At 42.2% G+C, this 26,582-nt stretch overlaps 1 protein-coding gene across 2 annotated transcripts in view; it reads right to left on the reverse strand.

Annotated features, from left to right (window-relative positions):
* ZEB1 (zinc finger E-box binding homeobox 1) overlaps positions 1-15,788 on the reverse strand; it is a 102,841-nt gene extending 87,053 nt beyond the window's left edge. Inside the window, exon 1 of one of the 2 annotated variants that reach the window (XM_048952282.1) lies at positions 15,685-15,788. In XM_048952282.1, the coding sequence (XP_048808239.1) occupies positions 15,685-15,742 (58 nt within the window). In that variant the 5' untranslated portion in view covers positions 15,743-15,788. Of the gene's footprint in view, positions 1-15,237; positions 15,367-15,684 lie in introns of those variants that run through there. The other variant, XM_048952284.1, reaches the window with a different exon arrangement.
* Between the last annotated feature and the right edge of the window lie 10,794 nt (positions 15,789-26,582).

The raw sequence follows: 26,582 nt of genomic DNA on the forward strand, positions 1-26,582 counted from the left end.
CTTTTTGCATAGCTGCAGCTGACAAGTATTTTGCTCCCACAGACATTAAGGAGACCCATAATAAGCTGCTAGAACAACCATTTGTGATACCTTTAGATCTCAGACAGACCTCCACGACACATGTGCAAGAACACAAACTACATGTTTTTAGGGCAACAACTGTAGGTGATGTGGATTTGGATTTCCTCTACTGCCTAAAATGACGCAAACAAATGCTCAGAAAGTGAACCAAGCCTGGAGGCTCACATTTCTGACTGCATCTGGCAGCAGCCACCTCAGCTTCAGAGCAGACTGTCTCCTGGCAAACCCCAGGATGGCCTCATTAGCAGGAAGCATCTTCCTGGCAAAACAGCACACTATGACTTAAGTTACCAGAACTCGTGGCTGATGGATAGAGAGCACTAGATAATTAATTTATTCGAGTTCTTGGTCACCTGGATAAAACAGCACGAGACATCAAAACCACACGTAGCAGTCTTTAGCTTCGCATAAGAACCATTGCTATAGGATAAAAATGTGAAAGCTTCATGTTCATCTGGATCACATTCAAGAAAATCATCTTTCTACACACAGAACAGAAATCCCACCAAACTGGAGCTACTGGGACTCACACAGGCCCTAAGACAAACAGAAGAAGCAGAAACAAAGAATATCAGTTAGATGATAAAAACAACCAAACAAATCAGTATCTCAACCAAAGCAGAAGACCTTTCAGGAATAAAAGAGATACAGATTCTCAATCTATGAGTCTGAAGAGAAGTGGGCACTTCAGTTTAAATAAGCTAGATGCAAGATACATCCAGGGGTGTTGCATGAGCCTCACAGTGCTGAAATAGGTTGTATGCTTACATTCAAACCTCTAGCTTCACTGAAGACAAAAGGGATCTGATTTCCCAAAAATGCAATTTTGAATAGAAGTTTTAGAGCCAAAAAAATGTCTGGAATGAACATTTAATGAAAAGGTAGAAGAGTAACTCGTATCTTAATCAGATCTGGGACCTGTGGACTAGTGTTCAGAAGCAGATGACCCATCCAAGAAGTGCCACTGCACTCCACCCAGTGTTAGTGACAGCTTTACCTCTGTATTTACTACATGTCTGTTCTAAACCTACAAACACAGACACCAGTGATGCTCCTCACTCTTTTGTAGAGGTACCAAAGACAAAACATTAACGCATCTATTTCACAGCATAAAGACTTGAGTAATTGGATCACAAGGAAATTTTAAGTAGTGCATCTGAATACTGACATTGGAAGTAACAATAAGCAGGCTGGAATTTCAGTCATTCCCAGCCCAGTGGAGCTCAACAAAGAACAAGCCCACTAGGAAATAAGCGTTTTCCTTCTGTGTAAGAACTAGCTCCCAAGATCTCATTACTATATAGCAAAAAAGATTAAAAAAAAAAACAAAAAAAAAAAACACTATTTTACAAGGGTTGCTCCAAAAGTAATGCCCCCAATTTTATTATGTTGGCCCACAACATCAGTCAGGTGTTGGTGGTATGGTAGTAGAGGTTGGACCTTCCCGCCAATATTCTGTTCCATGTTGTTACTGTGCGACAGATGCCAGCAGAGGGATAGTCTGACAAAATGACATCAGACCTGGAAGTGCATATGAAGCAGAAGTGTGAAACTGAATTCCTCTATGAGGAGAAAATAACACTCCTTGGCATTAATCAAAGCTCAGTGAACACTGGTGGAGACCAACCAGCAGACATGAGCAAGGCAAGGTGCTTGGTGGTACATTTCAGCAATGGCAACCTCCACTGGTGCAGTTTTTTTGTTGTTTTGCTTTTAAATACAAGCACTGCATGCAGTCTCTTTTTTCCCCCCCACTGCTGGCAAAAAAAAAAAAAAAAAAAAAAAACACCACACAACTAATAGTGATATCTGTCTTCACAGAATGGCCAGGGTTGGAAGGGACCTCAAGGATCATAAATCTCCAACCCCCTGCCGCATGCATATGTTGTAAGATAGCATTCTGTGGCTGAAAATTTGCTCTGTCTAACAACATTAATTTGCTCTTTGTGTCTGTTGTCATTCCCATAGAAATAAATAAGAGGCATTATTTTTGGAGCAACCTAAAAAGCTTTTATCAGAGGAGTACAGAACACCTAAAACCTAGGAAAAATTGATCTACATCAGTCATAGTCCACATTCAACTCCAAATGACACCTGCCAGTACAGCTACCTACAAAGAACACATACAACAGTTCAACCAGCCAGGACATTTGCCTCAGCAAATTTGCCAACAGCACATAATCATAAAACCTGAGTTTCTATGTGTTAACAGCAGTACTTTTGTCAGTAGGAAAGGCAAGGGTTGGCCACCGGGATTTCACATACAGAAGTGGAATGCAAAATAGCAAGGTATGAAAGTCTGTAACAGTAAGAATGCTTTTAATGGGGGAAAAAAAAAAAGAAAACACTCAGAACAAAACTCACATGAAGAAATACGTGGTGTGTGCTAGGACTTTATTCTAGCACTGCTTTTTGAAAAACTTGATTAGTGCAGGTGAGGTTGTACAAGTGCTTATTGCCAACTAGCAGGTACAGACCCAGCTAAGTCTCTCAAACACTCCTCGCTGCAGTGAACATCTGAAAGGGACATTTGGCAGTGATCCGCAGCTTGGCCAGACAGCCTGACACACCGTATCACTTACTGCACATTAAGGGCACAACACTAAGGAACAAGATGACAAGTGTTCCCCCCACCCTATGTAAAGCCTATCACAAAACTTTTGAAATGCCTTGAATAATTTAGCATGAAGAGGTTTATTAAACAGATCCTTCCATACACATCAGTTTTCATAGACAGTACTTTAACCAATTAGTCTACTGTTGCAGCCTAAATACTAGGGAACTGGGGTTAAACTATCTACCAAAGGAGTAACTTCTTTTTCTATAACCTAAATACCTTTTGGACAACAAGAACCATATTTCCTACTTCTCCATGTGACTAAGTTCAGCTTTCAACTGCTTTACTGTTGTCTCCAGTATTCTGTAACTTTCCCAAATCTGTCCTGAAAAGCTGACACAGCTCAGTGTCACAGCTGTGTCAGGCCAGATCAGCCCAAGGCAGCAATACCTTTCCCAGTTAGACATACAATTTTGAAAGACAAAAACAGTTCTAGAGTTTCCATTCATATTCATTAATGCATGTGGGAAGTTGCATTTATGCACAATACTGCTTTCAGTAACGCCAACTAAATCACAGATGCCGGAGGATTTACAAGATACATAGTTATCTCAGTCCCCTGTAACAGAGACCACTCCTGTATTGTAACTGAAAAGCCAGTATCACCACCAGCAACCACTTCTCAGTGCACAGGGGACAAGAACTTCACAGCCCCCCACCCGCCACAGCAGTCGCAGGGACACGCAGAGGAGAAACCCTGCAGATCTCCTCTGAACAAACTGGCCTGGAATTTATTGTAGCTGTCTCCATCTACAGACTATCCAACGTTAGAGATAGATAACTAAGCTTTTGTTTCAACTCCAGCTTCCTTCATAAGCAGCTAGAGCAAGAGCACACAGTGCTACAAGAAGCACACATGACTCTAGAAATGATTTTGAATTGTGAAATAAAGTATTTTATGCAAACTAATGCTGCTGTGGAATAATCACTTTTAAATTTACCCTAAGTTTGTGAAGTTTTTCCAAAGGACACAGTCTGCCGAATATACATCCAGAACAGTTGCAGGGAGATTGGGCAGAAGCTGGCAGAACACAGAAAGTAACACAAAGTAACTAGTATTAAATGGGAACACAAATTATAACTTGCTCATTTGTTGCTAGAAGTATGTATTTCCAGGTTGCGTGCACAGTGACATGCTGAAAAGAGGCCAACAAGCAAGACAGACTGAAAAAAAAAAGTCAGAGAGAGGTCTTAAAAACTTCAGAATTTAAGGACAAGTTTTTCCTGTTTTAACAGTTGTTCTATGTTCCACATGCTGAATTATTTTTGTTAGTTTGCCAGTTAGTTTGGCAGTTCACATTCCCATGAATTTGTCCTTTTATTCAAAGCAGAGAATCTTCCTTAATTGCTCAGAATGGAAAAAAAAAAAAAAAAGAAAGCAGTACACTTTTTTTTTTTTTAAAACGTAGAGCACCTTTTAGAGCTTGCACATCATAGCATCCAGAAAGTCTTCTTGAAAATTGTATTTGGAAGTTAGGAGGCCAACTGCAGCCACTACAGCTTATGCATACAGCAAACTGTAGAAAAGACATCATTTACTTCAACAGCAGATTCTCAGAGCAGGTAAGTGTAGCTGTCAAAACCCTGATAGGATTCCTACCTATTTTTCATGCTACTGTGCTCCTGCACACAGACTTGTGCCTCTGCTCTCTCCAACTCTCTACAGTTTTATTGCTTACATCCTCCTCCAACATCTGGATTCCCTCTGTCTCAGCCAGCCCAGTTTCCTTCAAATCTGTATTAGCACATCTTCCAGAAGACTTAAACTTAACACACTTCTGCAGGGCAGATTAGATAATCTGTAACTAATCAAAACACTAAAAGCTAAGATTAACAAGAAAGGAGAAGGAAGACACCTGCACAGTGAAAATGAAACTGAACTGTCACGCTGCTACAGCCAGCCTTCCCCCACGTGTACGCACCACGCAGTACATCGTCTACTTGCTCATCAGTATTTTCCTGCTGGAAGAATCTTCAGCACCAGTCTGTAAAACACCTAGGAATACTTTTGACAGCTGGAAAAAATTAAGTTTATTTTACACCCGTTAACATGATCATAAACCAAAGGCTATTCTCTCTCCATCTCCCCAGTACAGATATCCTCCATGGCAGCCTTGTCATTTTTTGCTTTCTAATGGACTCATTTTATTGTACGCAAGCAGCCCCAGGCATTCTGTGCAGCCTATTACTCTTTGCTGCCCGCATTCAGATGGCTAATCTGCTATCAGCCAGGAGCTTGACAGACAAAAGGAAGGGCAGGAAAACAGCACACACGGCTGCGCACGCGCACTTCAGCTGCAAAATACTTCGACGGCAGACTCCAGGACCAACAGAACAGACACTGGACTGCTGCTGTGGTTGGATGAAGATGCACGAGTTCTTTAAAGACAGATGGGCTGGGGAGACAGCAAAAACAGTTGAAGAAGTCTCTTAAGAGGCATCAAGGCCCAAACATGGAAGTGCATCTTAACTTGAAAAGTCACAAATATCTTTATTCCAAGGATTTGCTTTACAGCAACTTCAGCATGCTTACAAATACCGGTTATAATTAGGAAGATTAAAGAAGTGCCATATATAAGCAATAGTAAACGACTAGAACAAGAAATTTGACAAGTCTTCAATTTTACCACTTCTGTTTTCTTACCTGCTTGAAAAATAACTCAACTTATTTAAAATAATGGTAAATCTCCCTGCATCCAAACTTTTACATGCACAAGCATATAATTTCACTACCTTTGTTTTTGCATACCAAACAGCTGTTTGGCTTTTTTTGTTGTTGTTTTTGGTTTGTTTTTTTTTTTCCCCTTTTAAAGTAAAGGAGAAGACTTGCCATTTCATACCAAGATGAAGCAAACACTCATATCTGATAGCGTTCTTCAGAGCCCCGCTCTCTTCTCCTTTTTGAAGGGATGCATCCAGCAGAATCAAAGGTAGCATTCATTGGTAGAAGGAATACTGGAATACTTCTGGAGCATCAGCTCTACAGATGACAGTTTGTATCAAACCTTGTAAGAATTGTCAGGATCATAAAGATCTCAACATGCAACAGAGGTTTGCTCAACTAGCTTTACTCATATACTTTATGATTTGAAAGCTAAAGTTCTCGTGCTTATGTGAACTAGCTTAGCTCACAGAGTCTGCTGCTAGCCTTAGTTGGTTACAAACTCAGGTATCAATCTGGTTCATTCTTCCCAGCTATGCAGACTGATGTCTGAACGTATGCTTTATCACATGTGGTGAAACATGGAGAACTATGGCACATTACACTGCATTTTGTCAGGGAACAATCCTTCTTTCCCATGCTACAACTACCAATTCATGTTGCTTCTTGTTTCTATTTAATTTTTTCCACCTTGGGCTCCCAGAATGTTGACTACAATATATTAACTGATTCCAGCTTAACTCTAGTATTAGTTAGAAACATATTGGAAGTTTTAGTAATACAGTATGTCAGTGAACTTTAAAATCTGCAAGAAGCACAAGATAAGACTTATCACAAAAAAGCATAAGTTGTCAGAACAGTCTTTTCCACTGATTAGTCTCCGTGCTTTATAGTATCATTGCTGAATTTACCTTGTGTTACTCCAGGGAGCATTCAAGCCAGACTAATAGATTAAGGTATTGGATATAATGTACATATGAATGTAAAAAGCAATTCCTATTGCAAACAAATTCACTCTCAGCACTCAGAACAGCTAGAATGTATCAAAACATTGATAATACAAGTGACCCAAAGTGCTCCTGTCTAAAGGATAGGTCTGTCAGAATGGAGTTTCCTTGTTGCCTTTGAGTCAAAGAAGCTCTGAACCCCTGCACTGGGCAAGCCCCAGGGAATGGAACTTCCTTACTTCTGCAGCACCTTCATCCCTGGTGGTAAGCTGCAATCTTATCTTTCTCTCCCACATGTACAAGGTAAGAATAATAAAAAAATATATTGTATTTGCATATGTAATTATGGTCTAGTTCCACAGCGAGCTAAAAATTACTGGAAGTTGAGAGCAGATATGCCTGATGACCACACCTTTGCTTTCAAATGAAAATGCCTTGCAAGGAAGGGGAAGGGACAGCAGCAGGGAAGGAAGCCAGTCATTACAACGCCAAATCTGCTTCAAAGTCCTTGCTCACCACCTCATGCCCCTTGAGGAGCTAACAGTACCAAGGTCCATCCTGAAAACACTACTCTAAGAACAAACCCACTAGTACACAGCTTGCATTCCCAACAGTTACTTGGTAAATACTAGAAACAAAGCAAAGACATGCAAAATAGGAGAGTAGACATGGTACAGATCCTGAATCCTATCTCCTTTTCCAGTCTAGAACTTGACTGGACTGACACTATATGTCATTCTGGATCTTAAGCAAAATAAGATGGAACAGGATGTTGGAAGAAGAAAAATTCAATGTATGCCTGAAAGGACAAGGCAAAAATCTTCAAAATGCTGAGAAAAAAAAACTGGTCAAATACACGTGCAGGTATGAAAAAAGAGACACCTCATCTCCCTCATGTTTTCAGGGATTTTTCCTCTTAACGTTACATACTGGCAGTGAGGGGAGTTGTTAGAAACAAACAAGAAAACTCAATTTTTAGGTCAAAGACATCAGTTTAGGAAATAGCAGCGTAAGCCCTGTAATTAAGGTATTATTTGCTGTTCTTTAGCTCACACTTTTTCAGACAGAATAGATTTCCCCAGGCCTTTTCCAATCATGCCACATTTGTGATGTTTTGTAATTTTATTTTGCTTTCTCCCATAGATGCTCTGCAGACAGATGTCTCTACAAAACAGAAAATTGCCTTCAGTATCTGTCAGTTGTCTGTCAGAATAAGAATGTTGGCTGAAATAATGAAAATGTTTCATATCACAGTAACTGAAGGTACTATCTAGCATCACTGACCCAAGTAGTATTTGATCCTAATAAGGCCAGGCAGACTGGTTTGTAAGTAAAAATCCCCAACCATATCAGATTCTTAACCCCTTTATTTCAAGTTTTGCCCATGGATGTCTCTCAGGAGCATGACGCAGAGCCAGCGTTAGAATGCATTTGCCTCTGGCACTCTTGATGGCTCCTCCAGTGTAGCTCCTATACTGGACTCAAGAAAAGAGAAAGAAGCCACAAAGGCCCATGGGAAGAGAGGATATCTGCATCAAATCCAGAACACGTTTAAAATATGTACTTGAGAGGCAGTTTGAGTTGTTTCTTTTTCTCCTGATACACTTTACACCATTCTCTCATGACAAAATCATGAGCTCCTTAGTGCTTAAAGTAGTTTCATGAGTATTTCTACTCAAGGACTGACATTTGCATCTGGACACCCTAACTGGATAGGATGGAACGTCATCTCAGCACAGAACAGAATTTTTTAATTTTTTTTTCCCATTCTTTCATGACTGAAACTCTGAACAGATCCAGAAGAATCATTCATTACAGGTGCTCATCTGCTCTACATAATTATCTAAAAATAGGATAAATGGTGACAACAAGCCCAAGGAACAAGGGAGATACTACCAAACAACAAGCATTTGTAATGAAAATAAGGGATGCCAGTTCTCAGGTTTTTCACCTCCGGGTGACAGCAGTTGTTAACCAGACTGCTTTGCAACAACAGGAGTAAAGTCCTCACATTAAGAAATTGTGGCAGCTGGGAATGACAGCTGAAAAAGAGCAAGCTGAAGCAGGCTGCTTTCAAATAGCATTGACATCCCAAAGACAAGAAAGCATATTTTTAGTTAATTTCTGTTGCTCTTTAAAAAAAAAAAACAAAGTAAAAAGATAACGTTACATTTCGGTAATGGTATCATAAACTAGCTCAACAAGAGATAAAGTTTCCTTAAAAAAAAAAAAAAACAAAACAAAAAACACAAAAAACCCCAACTCTGTTACGGTTTCCTCAGGGGACAAACTTGCAAGCGTAAAGGACCCTGGTTAACATGTTTAGCACTAACCAACTGAAACATTTGAATCACTGCCCAGCTGCTCCATATGTAAAGATCCAACCTTAACAGGTTTCTTCTTTCTGCTCTACCACCTACCCTCCCAGGATGTGAAAGGAAGCTGTCATGCAAGACATTTGCACAAGAAATCGGATGTACAGACACAGTTACTGAGAAGACTTCATACATTTATTTTTACTACCTGAAAGGCATTTACACGGTGGTGACGAAGACACCATCATTTCTCGATAATACTGAAACAGATTTGTAAAGCCATGCTGTGTTTCACCGTGGTCAGTATTTTACAAGCCTCACTCTTGAGTGTGCTTGTATTCTCCTGAACTGTCAACACAGGACTTTTTCTGATCTACACAAAAAAAGAGCCAAATAAATTATTAAGTCATAATTTATTACTCCTCAGAAGAGAAGAGCTTAAAATAAGCCCACTCTGTCTTCACAAGAGGAAGGCAAGCAAAGATTAAAAGCTATAGCTGAATAGTTTAAATATCAACTTGTTACTCTTTACAATAACTTTAAAATAAGTCACCAGACAGACAGAAAAGCAAACCAAGATCCATAAGAAATACTTGTGCCTTTGATAGTTAGCACAAGAAATTGACTATATCACAGGCAACAGCTTAGAGAGATTAAAAAAAAGGAAATAAACACCACACTTGTTAATCTAACACTGGAGCAGAAAGCATAAAAAACAAACATGTAAGTACCCCAACATGAATCTGCCAATAACTCCAGTGTTTCAGTGCACAGTCTGGTCGGTTGATGTCAAAGCTGTTTTGCACTGTGATTCCCTGCTTCAGCCAGCCAGTACCCAGACCCACATTCATGTCTCCCTGAAAGGCCACCATGGTGTCAGACACGAGGCACCAGACCTTAAAGTACAAATTAGACTACACCCCTCCCTGCTCCACCACCCCTCCTTACCACACAGCACGTTCTGGTAAGACTGCAGCCCACCCAATTGCTTCCCCCACAAGCTCCTTGGGCAGCAAGCAAGCCCTACACAAGCCTCTCTCAATGCTCCTCTGCTTGGTGGCAGCAATCCCTGCAACCACCTGCTGCAGTGGGAAACTCAGACTTGGCATGGGTTTGGTCTAGCAAATAGGCTTCTAAAGTCTGACATTTAGGTGCCTTGGCGGGAAACTTATATTAAGGAGAAATTATGCTTAAAAAACATTAAAAAAAAAAAAAAAAACATTTAAAAATGTTAGAAATAACAGTCATATGCTGAGACTCTGTTAGTCATCTCTGTTTTGCCCCAACAAAACCAGAATCTGGACAAGTTGTCAGCCCAGATGTTAACCTTCCAGAAAGCAGCCTTCTGAACACCCCACACATCAGAGCAGGGATTCTGATTTTAACAGCATAGGTCTTAAGTTAACTTCCCCTGTTTAGTTCTACATTTGTCCACTTGCACATCCTTGAACTCAAATTAAGAATACAAAAAAAAAAAAAGCAGCCAAAACATTCAAAATAAGAATTCTAATTCTCTAGCACATCATTAGTGAAGTTTCGTAATCTATGTTGATATCTCATAATATCGCTTTACAATAACTATAGGGAGTATTGCACATTGTCTCTTGTTCATATAAAGTACAAGCATTTCAGCAGAATAAATATAAAAAAAAGTTTAAATACTTAAACTGAAAGTAATAACTGCTAAATGGTAAATCTCTAGATCAAACCACATGCAAGTGTAGCCCCAAGGATTACAAATGGACGAGATGCAGTCTTGCCATAGACTTCCTGTGTGACCTTGGGTAAGTCACTTGAGACTTTCGTTCTTAAAAAGAACAGCCCTCTTGTAGCTGCCAAAATGAAGCACCAATGTTTTTGAGACCATAGCTGCAAGCCAGATCCTGCTGCTCTGCCATAACTGGGAAGATCCTTTTCAAAAACATAAGTAGGAACATAGCTTCAGGAATTTGGCTGTCCTCTTTGATATCAAACACTTAATGTTCATCCAGAACCGATTTGGCAAATTGGTACAAAAGTCTACATAAAGCAAGAATTTGGTTTGGATTACACACAAGTACAAAATAGGAGGTTAAAAACCATCACAGGTACAATCTCTCAGACACCCACAGATGCAGCACGCAGTGCTAAGTATTGGCTTCACAGTCAAAGCATATCACACACTCATCCACTTGCAACATCAATTTGCTAGATCTTTAGAAGTGACTATAAACAGCTGAGTTAAAGACAGCAAATTCACATTTTTGGTAAATAACGGCTTAGTTTAGAAGCACATCTCCTTCAGAGCCATTTGGCTACAAAGCATAGATCTAGCAGGTTTCCCTGTCCTAGAGAGCAATTGCTCAAAAAAAAAAAAAAAAAAAAAAAAAAAAAAAAAAGTTATAAAAGCACAACCCAAGCTTCACAGAACCAGGCTTTACTTCTTAAACACAGTAATACAGTTCCATGCACATCAGAAATCCTTACCATTCCTCACTAGCATTTTAAACCCTACAAAAACCATGTTGCCACATGAGGAAAGGCATCACACAGGTATTTTCACTTTAAGTTACTCCTGCCTCTCTCTTCCTCTACCCTACACTGTAAAACTTCAGTAATAAGCTACAGGACTCAAACAGCCCCTTGCTTGCAGTTGGATAGGAGGCAGAGCCTACAGAACTCATCTCTCTCTGCACTGTCAGGATAAGAGCTCGGTGACACAGCCAAGGCCCAACGGCAGAGCAGCACTATTGACAGCAACAGCCCTGTTACAGGCCCAGGGCTGAGGCCCAACCCCAGTGCAGCGCTGCTGACAGCAATGGACCCAGTACAGGCCCAGGGCCGAGGCCTAAACCCCGCGCAGGGCTGCTGACAGCAATGGCTGGTCACAGGCCCAGGGCAGGCAGCAGGAAGACTCAGCAGGAGGAGTGTCTGCTACAGGATGAGGCTTTCCAAGCACACGTTAGCTGAATTCACGAGCCAAATCCTCAGACTTAACTGAAAAACTTATCTGGATGATCTATGATTTGTAAGGCCATGCCCCAGCTGAAAATTTCATCCACTTACTGCTTTTCATCTGCTGCTTCAGCAAGATATTTACCACAGTCCCGTAAGCAAGGAAAAGTGTTTCAGACAGCTAATCACCTTAGAAAACAAACCTGTTTCAGGTAGCTGATCTTAAAACACTGCTTCACAACCATTGGAATAACAAGCACTGAGAGAAAAATGAAAAGATTACAACACTTTTAAATGCATTCCCTTATATTTCAGTAGCTAAAATTAAAACAGAACTATTATTGGTTCATATGAGAGAAGACTTCCTTTGTTTCAAAGTTAATTCAGTTGTCCATATAGAACTGTTCACTGTGCTTGGAATTTTAACTTGGGCTGCATTCCTCAACTCTCCAAACGCTAATTTAAATTAATGCTGGAGTGAGGGGGCAAGAGAAGCAAGGCACGGCAAGGAGTGCTGCATCCCCAGTGTCACGGAGACCTGACACCCAGCCAGCAGCTGTCACCTTGCAGTGAGCAGAAACACACCGTGCTTCTAGCTTATCCAAAGGCACTGAAGGGCTTCTTGCACACAGCAGCTTCATAAAGAGAAAAAAAAAAAATTATGATGTGATTATATAATAGAAGGTAAGAGGAAAAAAAAATTGAACTGTAAAGCAACCAAAAACAGCACTCTAACAAATCAGCCTACACAACATTTTATTAACTTACTGTTACCAAGAGGGAGAGAGAAAACAAACAAAAACCCTGCCTCGTGCCTTCTCCTCACATCCACCCATCAGCATACAGAATTTACTCAGTTCCACCTATCTTTCTTTTTACTGCTGAAAATGCATGTGAAGAACTGAAGGTACATTTACAGTGGTTTTAGTACAACACGAAAAGTTGATGACATCTTTTTACAGTGTCTAGTAAGGGATGCTCCAAAGGTTTTACTTTTCTCAGTAATGCTGAAGAACAAGATGTAGTATTTTTAGTTTTGCTTTTTAATAGGAATTAAGACAATCATAACATATAATAGAAATGCTGAGAAAGCAACTAATCTGATCCTGCAAGCCCATTCATAATAGAATAAAAACAAAAAAACTTTTGCTGATGTTGAATTTATGAAGTGCGCACAGTACTAGCCGAGCGTGACAGTGCAGATGACTGGCAAAATCCCATCCCTCTTTTCTCCTCCCACTTTCTCTATCCAAAAAAAGGGGAGAAGGTAGATAGGAAGAGAAACTCCCAACCAGCACTACGTTCCTGCTTTATCAGAACGTTGCTGTTATCTTAACACTTCACTAACTGCTTCAGTGCAGCAGATGTTTCCATGTAGTGCTCAGAAATAAGGACAGTGACGCAGAATAGTTTTCCTCAGGTTTGAGAGCTGCCAGATCTTGTTGCTTTAAGGCTTTAATGGTAGCACCAATCAGACAGCTCTTCTGCTCTGATCTGCCATAGTGGTCAATAAAGAAGGTAGTACAGGGACCAGCTCTACCATTCAGGTCAGACTGTCTTTCAGTAGCAGTTAATGCATCAGGATGGCAGCCATAAGTTCTGGCTCTCAAACACAGAGACAAAAAGAAACAAAAGTTCACATTTTGAGAATAGCTAGGTTATGTTCGTTAACAGATAAGCAGAAGGAAAATTTAAAGTACACTAATGATGCCATAGCCCAGTGTTGTTAATTGGCATATTGGATATAAAGCATGACTTCCCTCTAATAAGCATCCCACTTGGCGCAAAAGGAAGAAAAAAAAGGTGACTGGAACAGCACAGCATCGATTTAGTGCACACTAGAAACAAGACTGTTTCTGAAGCATCCCCTGTACATCAAGTTTGGATTAACAGGAGATACTAATCTGTAAGAGCAAAGTGCATTTAAAGATCTAGAAGAAAAAAATAAGCCTCACACCTATTTCAAAGGTTAAAGGGTTAACATTTGTCTAGCTGTTTTCTTTAGTAAACATTTGCAAGTCAAACATAAACCCACTGCTGAGAAATCTCTATTATCCAGAATCTATTATCTAACCAATCCTGATGCTTCAGTGCACAATGACTGAAGTTGGTTTTAATTCCTCAAAAAAAAGAACCAGAAACAGCCTAAAACAAGACATATTCTACACAGCAGAACTACTCGATAAAGATACAAAGGCATTTCATCATAAAAAGGGTGCAATTCTGAGGTCCGAAAGTGATGAAGATGAAAGATACCTGGAACAGCACCACATCTCCTACACCTTTTGTTTTCTGTGAGCAATACACACTGCAGAGAAAACGTTTTGTGCTTAAACAGCCTCAAATCTGTTTTTCTAATATTAAGCACAAAGGAAAAACACTGACAGCAAGCATGGTAAATAAATCCCTCCCTGGAGAACGAGAGCAGAAGGCAGGAGGGGGCTGACATGCATGCAGGAGAAAACTAAACACCATCTTTTTTTCTACCTGCACAAGTTGCCATTTGCTGCAGCAATCAGGAATCTTTTTTCCCACTGATTTCAAAAGCTACGCTTCCAGAGAATCTCTCGAGTCATCTGTTGATACGCTTTAAGAGCACGTTGTCCGTATCAGTGGATCTCTAAGAGAAAAATCCATTTTCTTTCCTGTTCAGGTAAACATGTTTACAGCTCCTGCACAGACGCTGGGTGGTTCAGGCTCACATGTCACACACATGTCGTCAGCAGCAAGAAAAGCCCCTTTTTCTGATCAGCAACATTTTAAATAAGGTAAAGAGAGAAGCACTTTCCAAACTTACCTTTTGCAGAGCCAAATCATGAGGGAAATACAAATATTTAAACCAGTGCAAGAAATTACTAATGCCATCGTGTAAACAAAAATGTTCCTTATAAAATGCACACAGCAAAAATAAGAGCCCCCTCCCTCGAGTTCAAAGAGACCCAAGGAGCCCGGCAGCCCCAGAGACGCCACGGCATATGGGCGCTTCACGCCCAGCGTGGTTGGGATCGCAGAGGAGGCACCAGCAGTGCCTCTGGTGCATTTCAGAGCGCGTCCGCTGCGCACGAAAACATCTCGGATCGCGGGCGAGAGCCTTCCTATCTGTGACCCTGCACAGGAAATGCCACATAAAACCCAAAATTGCCAAGGAAGGTTACAAAACCTCCTGCTGCACACCCCATTACACAGAGCCGCAACGACAACTCGACTACTTCTCTATTTTCCAGATAATAAGTACGGAGTGGGTGTTTGGAGCGTTTATTCCCCCGGCTGTGTACCTTCAACACGCATCTTAAAGTAACACACGCATCCCCCAAAAAATAAAAAAGAAAAGCCACAGCAACACTTAAGTCTGAAATGTAAATGTAATTCCTTATATAGACTGCAGCAGTGGTCACGTAGCAGGGAGTAGCGGGGCCCCCGGCCGGGCCGCTGCCACCCCGCCCGAGCCGGGCAGGTACCGCGCCGGGGGGGTAAAAGAGGCAGCAAACTTCGCCGCCCTCCGTTCTCCCCCCCCCGACCCGGCCCGGCTGCGGGGAGCGCGGGGCTGCGGCAGGAAGGCGGCCCCCCCGCGGCAGCAACAGGGCCCCCCGGAAAAAGAAATGTAAATAAAGCGAGGGCAGAGGAGAAAAAAAAAAAAATAAAAAGAATTAAAAATAAAAAAAAAAGTGGAATTAAACGAACCAGCGTCGACCGGGGGCGAGGAGCCGCTCCGGGAGGGGGGACCGCGGGGCTCGGGCAGCGCGGAGCGCGGCACAGCGCCGGATCCCGCCCCCGCGCCGGGGTCCCGCAGGTACCAAGTTCGGAGTTGGCGCTGCCGGGGCCGGGCGCTCCCCCGGCGCTCGGCGCTCCCCGCCCGGCACGGCGCGGCGCTGCCCGGGGCCGCGGTCCCGCTGCGGGCAGGGCAGGCGAGAGGCAGCGCCTAACGGTCCCGGCCGGGCGGCACCGCTAGGCGGAGGAGGGCGCCAGGTAGCGGATATAACGGTGCGGGGCGAGCCCGCTGCCGGCGGGGAGCGGCGGGGAAATTACTTTCTACTTCTCCCCACCTCCCCCCCGCCGCGCTCCCGGCGGCCCGACCCGGCCCGCGGCCTCCGGCCCGCCCCGCCGCCCGCCGCCCCGCCGCTCACTGACCGTTGTTGCGCCTCGGGTTCGCCTGCTTCCTGCGCTTACACCTGGGGCCATCCGCCATGATCCTCTCGCTTGTGTCTAAATGCTCCAGTCACCTCCTCCCCCGCCCTCCCCCGCCCGCCCTCCCCTCCCCCCCGGACCTGGTTTACGACACTGGGTGGTTTTACTTTTACATCACCTTCCTACACCTAGTGCTCGGCCGGAACCTTGTTGCCAGGGGAGACCGGCGCTTTACGGCAGCGCGTTTGAACGGCGGCGGGGGAAAAGGCGCTGCCCCAGGTACCGGGCGCGGGGCCGGACGCGGCCCTCCGGCGTCGGGGGACGCGGGACGGGCGGGGGGACGCCGGGGGCGAGACCGGGGGCGGGCGGGGAGCCCCGCGGTCAGCGGCGCGGCACGAAGGGGAGCGACGCCGGGAGCGGCCAGGTGCCACCAGCGGAGCGGGGAGCGGTGCCGCCCGGAGCTGCGCGCAGCCCGGCGGGGCCCCGGGAAGCCGACGCGTCGTGGGCTGCGTCCTTAGCTGTGTGACCGGGGAGGCGATCCTGCCCCTGTGCTCGGCGCTGACGGACCTCACCTGCAGCACTGCGTCCGGATGTGGAGTCCTAAGCACGGGAGGGATGTGGAGCTGTTGGAGCGCATCCTGAGGAGGGCCACAAAAATGACCGAAGGAAAGGGGCACCTCTCCTACGAGGACGGGCTGGGAGAGCTGGGGCTGTGCAGCCTGGAGAAGAGAAGGCTGTGGGGAGAGCCGAGAGCGGCCTGTCAGTATCTGCAGGGGGCCGTAAGAAAAATGGGGAGAGACTCTAGCGGGGTCTGCTGTGACAGGACAAGGGAAATGGTTTCAAACTAAAAGGGGAGATTTATACTGGATATAGGGAAAAAGTTTTTTTACAGTAAGGGTGATGAGGCACAGAGTGCCAAGAGAGGTGGTGGATGCCCCGTCCCTGGAGACACTCAAGGTCAGGCTGGACGGGGCTCTGAGCACCTGGTGGAGCTGTAGGTGTTCCTGTTCACTGCAGGGCATTGGGTCTGTTGGCCTTCAGGGTTCCCTTCCGACTTAAATAATTCCATGGTTCTATGTTTGTACTATTTATTTCTTCATGTGTTTCACATGGGCAATAAAATAATTCAGTACGTTTCAATTTGTCTCCAGGCTTTCTTATTTTATTTCTTCTTATTATTATTATTCCTATCTTGCTACATTTACAATCCCATGCTTTTGGGGAATGCTTTTATCCAAACAAATTAAATTTTATTGAAAGCATTTTTCTTAGTGGGATCCCTTTAATAAGTGTTTGGTACACTGCTAAATATGAGACCTCAGCTCTCCTGTGCTGCATTTCTGCACCATGCCACCAATGTGTCCCCTTATCTCACGGAGGCAGCACAGCACATCTCCAGAAGAGAGCCACTCAGTGCCAGCAGCAAGCAGCAGTGCCTTCATCTAGAGCTTCCCTGGAGTTCAGCACAATCAGAAATGCCTGGATCAGAGGGGATAGTAGGGCTGAAGAGGAAAGAGTCAGGCCACGATCCAAAGGGATTTTTTTCAAAGACATCAGTTTGAATATTCACTTGAAAGCTTGCTCTTCTTTACAGGGATAAGTGATTTGTTTACTGTCTTCTCAAATTCGATGGTATTTGTTTAGTGATTTTGCATATCTGTCTGCAGCGGGTGTGAATCGGCTGTTGGCTTCACAACCTGGGAGTGCTTAAGGAAGGGTGACAAATCAAACAGTGCAAAGTCTTCCCAGGGACTAACAGAAGGTGCTTCAAAGGATTTGCCTTGGCATTAGGAGATCGGATCTCCAGATACAAGAGTAACTGAGAACCACAGCATGGGACTTGAGATGAAAGTGAGAAGTCAGGAAAGTTTTCTTGAGAGAGTGAATAGCCAAGAGTGAGGCAGGATCTTGGTTCTGTCCTGCCCTAACAGCTCTGCATCTTGGCTCACCGTGTTCTTATGTAGAAGATGGTCCTGCCTGTGGAACTGCCCACAGAGGGGGCTTACACTGTTTCACGATTCTTGAATGTTTTCATCATTCTGTGGATGAATGTCACCAAAATGGCATGTACAGGTTTTTGTGCTAAGTCTCCAATTCCTTAAAACCTCTCATGTTTTAGAAGCAATTGTGAAACCAAAAATAATAACTTAATTGTATGTATACTGGTCGATCTGTGACCCTGTATTCTGAAAACACCTACAAAATTCCAGGTCCTCTAATGTTCAAGTCGCCTGTTTGAATTCTGTTCTGTCTCTCTTCATCTCTGTACAGGAATCCTTGTCTGTTCATTCTGAGCAAGCTGTACTTCATAACACTATGAGGAGGGAAGCATCCTCCTGGTGCTTGTTGTTCTCCTTCACACACAGCTGTAGTGTCAGTGGAACACAGGGCCCTGAGGTCACTGAGCTGCTGGGAGAAATGACATCATGCCCAGTGCACCCTGAGAGCACAACTGAAGCTGGCAGGAGCATTTCTACCTCTGTGCTGCCATGGCTGGGCAAATGAGGAAAGAAAATCAAAGCAATCTCTGAGTAGTGTATTTTTGATACCTAGGAGGTCTAGAAACTAAAACACAGAGCACAGTGTTTTGTATCAAGTTATCAGTTATCATAATCACTGGGGAAAGCTTTTCATTCACAGCTTGTAAGTAGGGGTGTGGGTGGGTTGTTTGTGGCTTTTTTTTTTAAACAAGAACAACAACATTTTGATATATTTAATTCCAAAAAAACTGGGCACCTCACATCTTTCTATACAAAGTTTTCTTTATTTACTCTGCTAAAAAATATCACAGTTAATGATGCAGCCACTGTGAAAGACAGTGCTTTGGCCTAATTAGTTCTTCTAATTGTGGATGCAAATCCAGTAGTTAAAATTCCTGCTATTTCTGTAGAGTTCTGCAATATCTGAGCACATGGTAAGCATAATTTAAATTATACATACACCCTGCAAGTAAGAACTAAAGAGTCCTTTTTGTAGAGTACAGCTTCCAATCTGACTTCTCAGTCAGAGCAGGACTTAATTTATGCACTAGTTTGTAGTACTGAGGCAAAGCAGCATGTTTTCTGCATCCTCCTGGATGGTGCAGGCTTGGAAAGATATTTATTCATAAGAGGAGGTCTAAGGCAGTGGTTGTTCAGTTTGTCTCTGGCGACATAATTGTGGTGTGTTTCAGCTGCCTGCATAGGCATAATGTTGAAATCTTAGGTCTGCTACACTTCACCTGAAATTTATTTGCATCACTGAAGACAAAAGTTATCATAGCTCGAGAATTCTGCTGGAATAGAGATGCTTGAAAACCACAGCATCTCGGAATATCATCAGCTGATGATTATTACAAGCTGTTTTTGCCAACATAGTGTAAGCTGAATATATATTATTAAATAAAAACAATCAGTCCGCTGTTTGTATGCCTACTCCTTGTTCATGTTTGTGAAATGAAGTTTCCCATCCTATCCTGAGTATTCTGGATTCAATGGTGTTCACTTAGTTGAATCAATTTAGAATTATAATGGAACATGACTCAGTGAATAGTTTCTTGTTTCATTTCTGGTTTTTGGAGATTTTTTTTTTTTCTGATTTATATCAGTTAAACTTTATTTTCACTTCCATGTATTTTCTTGGAATTTCAGTTCCTAACATTTACTTTTTAATGGATTATATTATATATTTTTAAATATGTTTTTCGTCTTCTAAAGCAATTGTATTTGAAAGATTTACTAGAAAAATGACCCAGAAATGTGCAGCTCAACTACAGCTAGTTGAGGAACTAATCCTGAGTAAAAAGTGAATTTCTGAGATATCAGAATATATGAGATATGTTGATACATGTGGTTTTAATGCCTTCCCAGATGGTCTCCTGATTTCCAGTTTTGCTTTCAAGTGAATCTACTACATTTTGAAGGTAAACAGTACAGGTTGGAGGCTAACCTGCTGGAGAAGCTCTGCAGAGAAGGACCTGAGGGTCCTGGTGGCCTACAGGTTGGCCATGAGCAGCGCTGTGCCCTGTAGCCAAGAAGGCCGATTGGGTCCTGGAGTGAACACAGTTCTGGGTTCTGCATTCTGATAGCTCTGGCATGTTATGCAGTCTCGAAAAAAAAAGCAAAAAAAATATGTTAAAGCCAACTGAAGTTTGCACATTCATTTAAACTGCAGTTTGTATATACTTACAATGAGAAATCATCTTTTTGTACTCTTCTCATCTTCTATTTTTGATTATTTCTATACCATATTTTATTTATTCGTTTAAAGCTTGAAGCTATGACTGCTAATAAATCATCCTGTCTTGCACAACTTGAAAAGACTGATCCTGCTTGAGAGATGTAAGGATGTGAGCTGCCACCAAACATCAGTGTGTATGCAGCTATACACAGCTATAATGACTTGCACGCATGCGACTGACTTTTCAGAAATCATCCTTGTTCAGAAGTGTTTGTGAAGATCACAAAGGCCTTCAAGACCATTTTGTTTCTCTCACTCTCCTTTTGCTCTATTTGTTGCCTGCTGTTATTCTCTCATAAGCAATTAACCTGTGCTGTTACTTGTGTCAGGTTGGTATCCTGTACAAAGTAAATGCACGAAAACAAATCTGGGGCCTCCAGGTTAATTTTCCTACGCTAACATTAACTTCAGATGTTAGCTTTGTTTTAGAGCTTTTCACACAATTAAATCATATTTTAGAAGAGGAAGAAATTTGGAAGGGCCATTCCATACTTTTCATCCCAAAGGCACCTCGTGTGTGTTCTCCATGAAATGGGAATGCCGGTCTGGCTGCAAGTGTTAGATTTCAAGCAGTTGTGGTGATTTGTTTTGTTTGCTTTTGAAGTACCTGGAACCTCAGATGAGAACGTCTCCTTCTGTGCTTCCTTTTCTATGACTAAGTGCAGTAGCAAAATATTGTATCAAAATATTATTTTTGTTTTAAATTTGTGATTGATCAAATTACAGTTGTAGAGCAGTTGCATTACCCACTTTTATTAGTAGCACATTTTCCATTCGTCTTTGTTTATGATGACGCTGCAGAAGTGTCCTTATCCATTATATTATCTAATTAAACACTAATGTGTTGTGAATATTCTTCCATATGGTTCACGTTTATTTCCTTCTGTAACATGCTCTCTGTTTCTGATTTAGTTCTGCTCCCCACCCCTCATGCAGTTTGCTGCCTCACAGGTTTGTGCGATCGCTCATTTGGCTCTCGAGTGGACTTATCTTCTTCATTCTGCTGTCTGTACAGCTGGCTCACTCTGCCCTTTAAATCCCAAGTTAAACATTCGTTTCTTCATTATACTAGTGCACACTCTTCTCACTTATATATATACACTTTTTTTTTTAATGCATTGTAGTTTTGGATGCCATTCATTTGTTACGTCTTGTTTGTCATTTGTTTTTTTCTCACTGCAAAGCGTGCAGTACTTCTGCAGGGATTGTTTACCAATACATACAGGAAAGCTGTTGTTTTGGAGCTGTAATGGTTTTGCAGCTTGCAACACGTATTCTGAATATACAGAATTAACATAAAGGAAAAAAAAAAAAAAGAATGTCTACTAAATCAAGCAAATAAACATAAGTAGAAGTCTAATTTTGCTTACAAGTTCTCAACAAATTTTCATTCAGTGCCTTAAGAAGAAATGCAGAGGCTGTAGTAGTTTCTCTCTGAAGTGTGAGCTGAAGGATTGGTGAGCTCAGCTTAATTGGTCTGATTCTCATATTCGGCAACATAAGGGTCAGTCTGTTAGATACAAACATATGGACAGCATTATAATTGAAAGTAAAATGCACAGGTTAAAATTTTAGCACTTCAGAGCTGTGTAAAATCTAGTGTAAATATATTGGAGGTTAGTTTTCTGGAGCTGGGAGTAGCATTTCAGTGCAAGGATGATCATGTGCTGATAAGGAATTGGAAAGCAATTATAGTTCTCCTGTGTTATGCATATCAGGAATTTTTTTGTTGCAAAATCAAACACAGAAAAAGTAGTTCAGATCTATGCAAATAATTATGGTTTTTTCCCTCCTAGAAAGAAAAAGCTCGAAGATTTTAAATGGGATCAAACTGAAAATGTTTTTTTAACCCTAGCATTAAAAGCTTAGAGTACCCAGTGGTTTCTGTGGTTTCCAAGACCCCAGTGTTTCGAAAATTCCCTGTGTCAAGCTCCTTCTTACTGGGAAGGTTTGCAGGGAAATGTCTGTGGCGGGCAGTGCCCGTTGTCACTGGGCCTGAGGTACTCGGAAGAACTCTTGTACTCTCATATTGGTGTGGTCTGACAGCGTGAGAGCAGGAAGGACAAGGACTGCGTCATCCCAAGAGAAGTACTATGAAATACCCTCTGCTCCTCTCACCCCTTAGGTGAATGTTCTGGCCACAAGGCTAGAAAATAATCTTTCTCCAGTTCAATGACTATTTTAAATTATGATACAGAAAACAAATAGCATTCATTGTCTTTAGGGAGGTGAATCAGCTTATGAGTGCTGATGATTCACCTTTCTTTGATGAGAGGATAGCATCCAACCTTGGGTTTTAATATTCTGGAGGAACTCAGTGAGTACTGTGCTTCCAGATGAAAGATGAATTACACCCAGCATTTCCAAGGCATCTTCTGCATGCCCCAAACCACTTGGGGACATGTAGAGAACAGCCTAGCTTGAAGATCCGCAGGTGCTCTGCTAGGAAGAGCTAGGAAGGTGCAGGGGCGACCAGAAGCATGTGTTCACATGCATGGAGAATTGGACTGAAAGATCTTAACGTAACTAGGATCACAGAGGAGCTGTAGGAAGACAGATGCACTCAGGACAGCCCAGTGAGGTGCCACAAAATTAATAAATGTACCCATATGTGAGGAGAGTCTGAGAGAGCTGAATCTGTTCAGACTGGAGCAGAGGATGCTCGGGGGGAGATCTTACCAATGTCCATAAATGGACACTGGAGGGGAGGATGCAAATGAATGGAGCCAGACTCTTTCCAGTGGTGCCTAGAATCAGGACAAGAGGCAATGGGACAAAGGAACAAGAGGAACACCAGGAAGCACTTCTGTGCTGTGGGGAGGACAGAGCTCTGGCACAGGCTGCCTAGAGATTGTGGAGACTGCTCCTTGGGGAGCTTCAGAAGCCACCTGGCTGTGGCCCTGGGCCTGCTGCTCCAGGTGTCCCTGCTGGAGTAGGGGTGAGGCCAGATGGACACAGAGGCGCATCCCAAACTCAGCCCTTTTGTAGTTCTGTGGTCACAGACAGCTTTGGATTTAGGTGCTTGCAAGATCTCGCTTTTGACCATTGCTTTGCAAATACAAAAGCTGTCCGGAGTAACAAAAAATATTTTATTTTGTCTTTTAGGTAATTTTATTTCTATTTAGAAGATTAATTACCTGTTTCAGTAGCTGTTGGTTCGCTGAAGCAGTTGATTTCTGCAGGTGGTGACTAATTCATGTATAGTAATGACAGTAGGTGATAATTTGTGGGACTTACCTGCCTCCAGCTCAGATGTAAAGCCCTCTGCAATCACTTCAGTCTGCCTCTGGGGCTGGTAGGGATCTTGTCAGCAGAGCATGAGGTGCCAACAACTACATACCTTGCAGGCATCTCACGTAGTTTCTCCTGTTCTTGACATCAGTCCAGTCATTGTGATGGGTTTTCCTGCCATGACATTATTGAGGTTTATGGAGATGACTTCATCTCTGCGTGAAGAAGTTAGCTCCAACTTTTACTCTCAGTGTTGTAGGGTGAAAAGTCCTGCAATTTGTTGCCTTGCTTGCAGCTAGTGTCGTTTTTGCATAGTATCTTTAAACACTGTTCCCTGACAAGGCCATATACCTGTGGATTTTTATCTCATATCATGTATCACACAACATCAACGGCAACAAAAGCATTTGTTATACCTTTAAAAATGTTCTTGTTTTTAATATTTGTAATCCATTCAAGCCTTTTTAAACATTTGGACAATCTTTGCAAAGAGAGGTTAACTGTGAAAACCTTTCTTTCCCACAAAGATCTATAATTAAAAACTTGATGTTTGTTCCTGCAGCCAGATGTGCTTGTATTTTGGATTCATCGTTGTAGCATCTTGACAAGGAGCTAGAAGAGATTTGCTTAGTTGTTATTAATAATGCTACTTCAGTGCTGTGCCATTTATTCTGAATAATGACAAGAATTTCATGGGATTAATTGCCAATTTTACAAGCAAGATTAATTGGCAAAATAAAAAAGCTCTTCACTACAATAGCACTCTTCACCTGGAATGCAGGACTACTATATTGTGTGTTTAACCTTAGACTGTTTTATCTTTAGTTGATGATCGTTTTGTAAAGACTGCTCTGCTCCTAAATAGTATTTATAGGTTCTCTAACATTTCCAGACTTAACTTTGTTGGTTGCTTAAACGTTACTTGCAGAAGGTCTGAAAAATATTTGCAACTACTGTTAATTCATCTGGTGCGAAAAAACAACTTATAGGCAACTGTTTTTCAGAGTTTGTTCTGAGGCATTTTAACTACAATGTAGCCTCAGTCTGAGTCAATCAGAATCAGTCACATTTTCTCTTTAATGGAGATGCACTACATTAGTTTTGCAACCTCTGAAAATGCATCTGAAGGACATAAACATTGCTCGGGTCTCCATTCTTCTCAAAAAGATGCATACTGATATGAATCCTAAACAAACATTTTTGGTGCTCTGTTCACAGTCACTTTCATGTGCTATAGTGATGGATTACCTGCTCTGTTGACTTGGGCAAGACTGGAGAATAAAAAAAACAGGCAAATCTGTCCACTGCTGTGACAACCTAGACTGAAGTGCCAAATTCTGCAAACAGGCCATTCTTCACGAGCAGAAGAAAATACTAAATGGTACCCAGCTAGCCAGGGATCACCAAATGTGCCAGAGCAAAACCCATAGCTGAGCTGGAAAGGGAATGTTGTCTAAGTTCTGCTGTGCGTTCTTTTTCTTGCTGCTCAGTGATACTTCTCATGTCCTACCACACAAAAGCTCAGAGTGCCTTTCCTGCACTGGCTTTTCCTGCATTTCAGTGCATTAAATAATATGCAGAGCAATTTCACACAACATTTGTAGCGTATATCTGTCATTACACAGCACACGCTTGTACACACACACATGCATAAAGCTATTTTTAAAGATTAGGAAGGTCACAAAGTCGTGGGCTTGGCCTAGATTCCTGATCCCTTGGTTATGCCTGTGGCTGTCCCCCTCATCCCTCCCCAGGAGATTGCTGCTGCTGTGGCTGCTGTCAGATCCCGGTGTGTCAGCAAACTGCAGGCAGCAGCGGCTCAGCTAAGAAGTACTGTGCTGGGCCAGCAGCTGCGGGCTCAGCCTTTCTCCCATTTATTTAAAGGGACTGAAGACGTTACCATGTCCAGCTGTGTGACCAGTGTTATTCCCAGCTGCTACAACTATATCCAACATGGATGACAGCTTCACAGAAAGGAAATACTAATGAATCTCTTTTCAGTCAGTTCCAATTCCATAATCATGATAACATTACCCCATCTCATTCTGTGCTTTGAGAAGATGTGTGTTCAGTGATTTATTAGTTTTTCTTTCCTCTTTATTCAAAATAGTTCCTAAATCCAAGCCATACAGCTTATGCAAATCCCTACTATGAAGTCAACAAAGAATTTCCATGGCAGACAGTTTTAGCTGGATGTTTAAGTTTGACTTAATTTTTTACTTAATTGACATACAGTATATAGAACATCATACATCACGTCACACACTTTCAGTTCATCAGAGCTGGCTTCCCAAAGGCTTTGAGAGACTAACCAAGATCATAACATGGGAAATTCCTTAACCAAGAAAAGTATTTGAGCATTCATTTGGACTTTCTTGTTCCAACAGCATCTACTAAAAATACATTTACCAGCTAGAAGTAGAAATCTCTGCTTCTCTGTGGGGGAGTGATATGGGGAGATAGGTAACAAGTACTCCACGTACTTTTTATTCCACTTTCCTGCTGGGAAAAGATTCAGATTTTTTCAAACCTTTTGCTCTTTCCCATCAGAATCTTCACAAACTCATCAGAAAGTTCTTTCTCTCTCAATTAAAAGAATGTCAAAGATGCTTAATTTCCCCTTTGCAGTCCTACTCACATCTAAATCTGCATTTGACATTTCATGCTACGCCCAGTTCCAACAGATGTAGGCTCTGCATCCGTACAATTAGGTACTGTGTTAAGTGATATCTAATTATAGGAGATGTCTCCTTGAGCCATATGGCTTTCCCTGTATTTTCCTAGATGGTGTATGAAAGGTAAATGTGCAGTTTCGTTACAGAGATCCACCATTTTCAAGAAGTCGTGGGAAGAGTCATGTTTCTCTGAGGGGATCCAGTGCTCCTTGGACAGTGTGGCCAGACCATACAGAACACTTCCTCCCAGCTGTAAATATGAGCTCAAAAAGAAAACATAGGGATTAATTAATATCTGGACATTGAGCTGGAGCCTGAGAATAAATGTTACAGGATGCGGCGCTGCAATCACTTCTGTATCTTTCCCATTTAGAAACAGTACTCTTCAATTTTTGAATTAGTATTCATTTCACTGCAAGAGACCTCTCTTCTGTTACCTGGCCACCTGGGATCCTTTTATAAGAAAAACATCATTCCAGTATTAGAAGGAATATTTCAACTTGCCATATTTAATCAGGACATATTGAAGCAAGATGCAAAGTACTATCAGCTAAAAGCTAAACTCCTGTCTTAGACGCTAAGTGAGTGTAACCTTTCTGTCTAAAGAGAGCCAAAGTGTTTAAGAAATTACTGGCTTAGTGCTATGCACAAAATAATGAGTAGCAATTTAACAATAAAATAATTAAACATAATAAGAATAACCCACAAAGCTTAAGATTGGTTAAGATATGTATTAAAATATCTTAATATCTTAAGGGTTAAGGTTCATGCAGAAGA

The sequence above is a fragment of the Lagopus muta genome, chromosome 7 (assembly GCF_023343835.1).
Source record: "Lagopus muta isolate bLagMut1 chromosome 7, bLagMut1 primary, whole genome shotgun sequence".
Taxonomy (NCBI): domain Eukaryota; kingdom Metazoa; phylum Chordata; class Aves; order Galliformes; family Phasianidae; genus Lagopus; species Lagopus muta.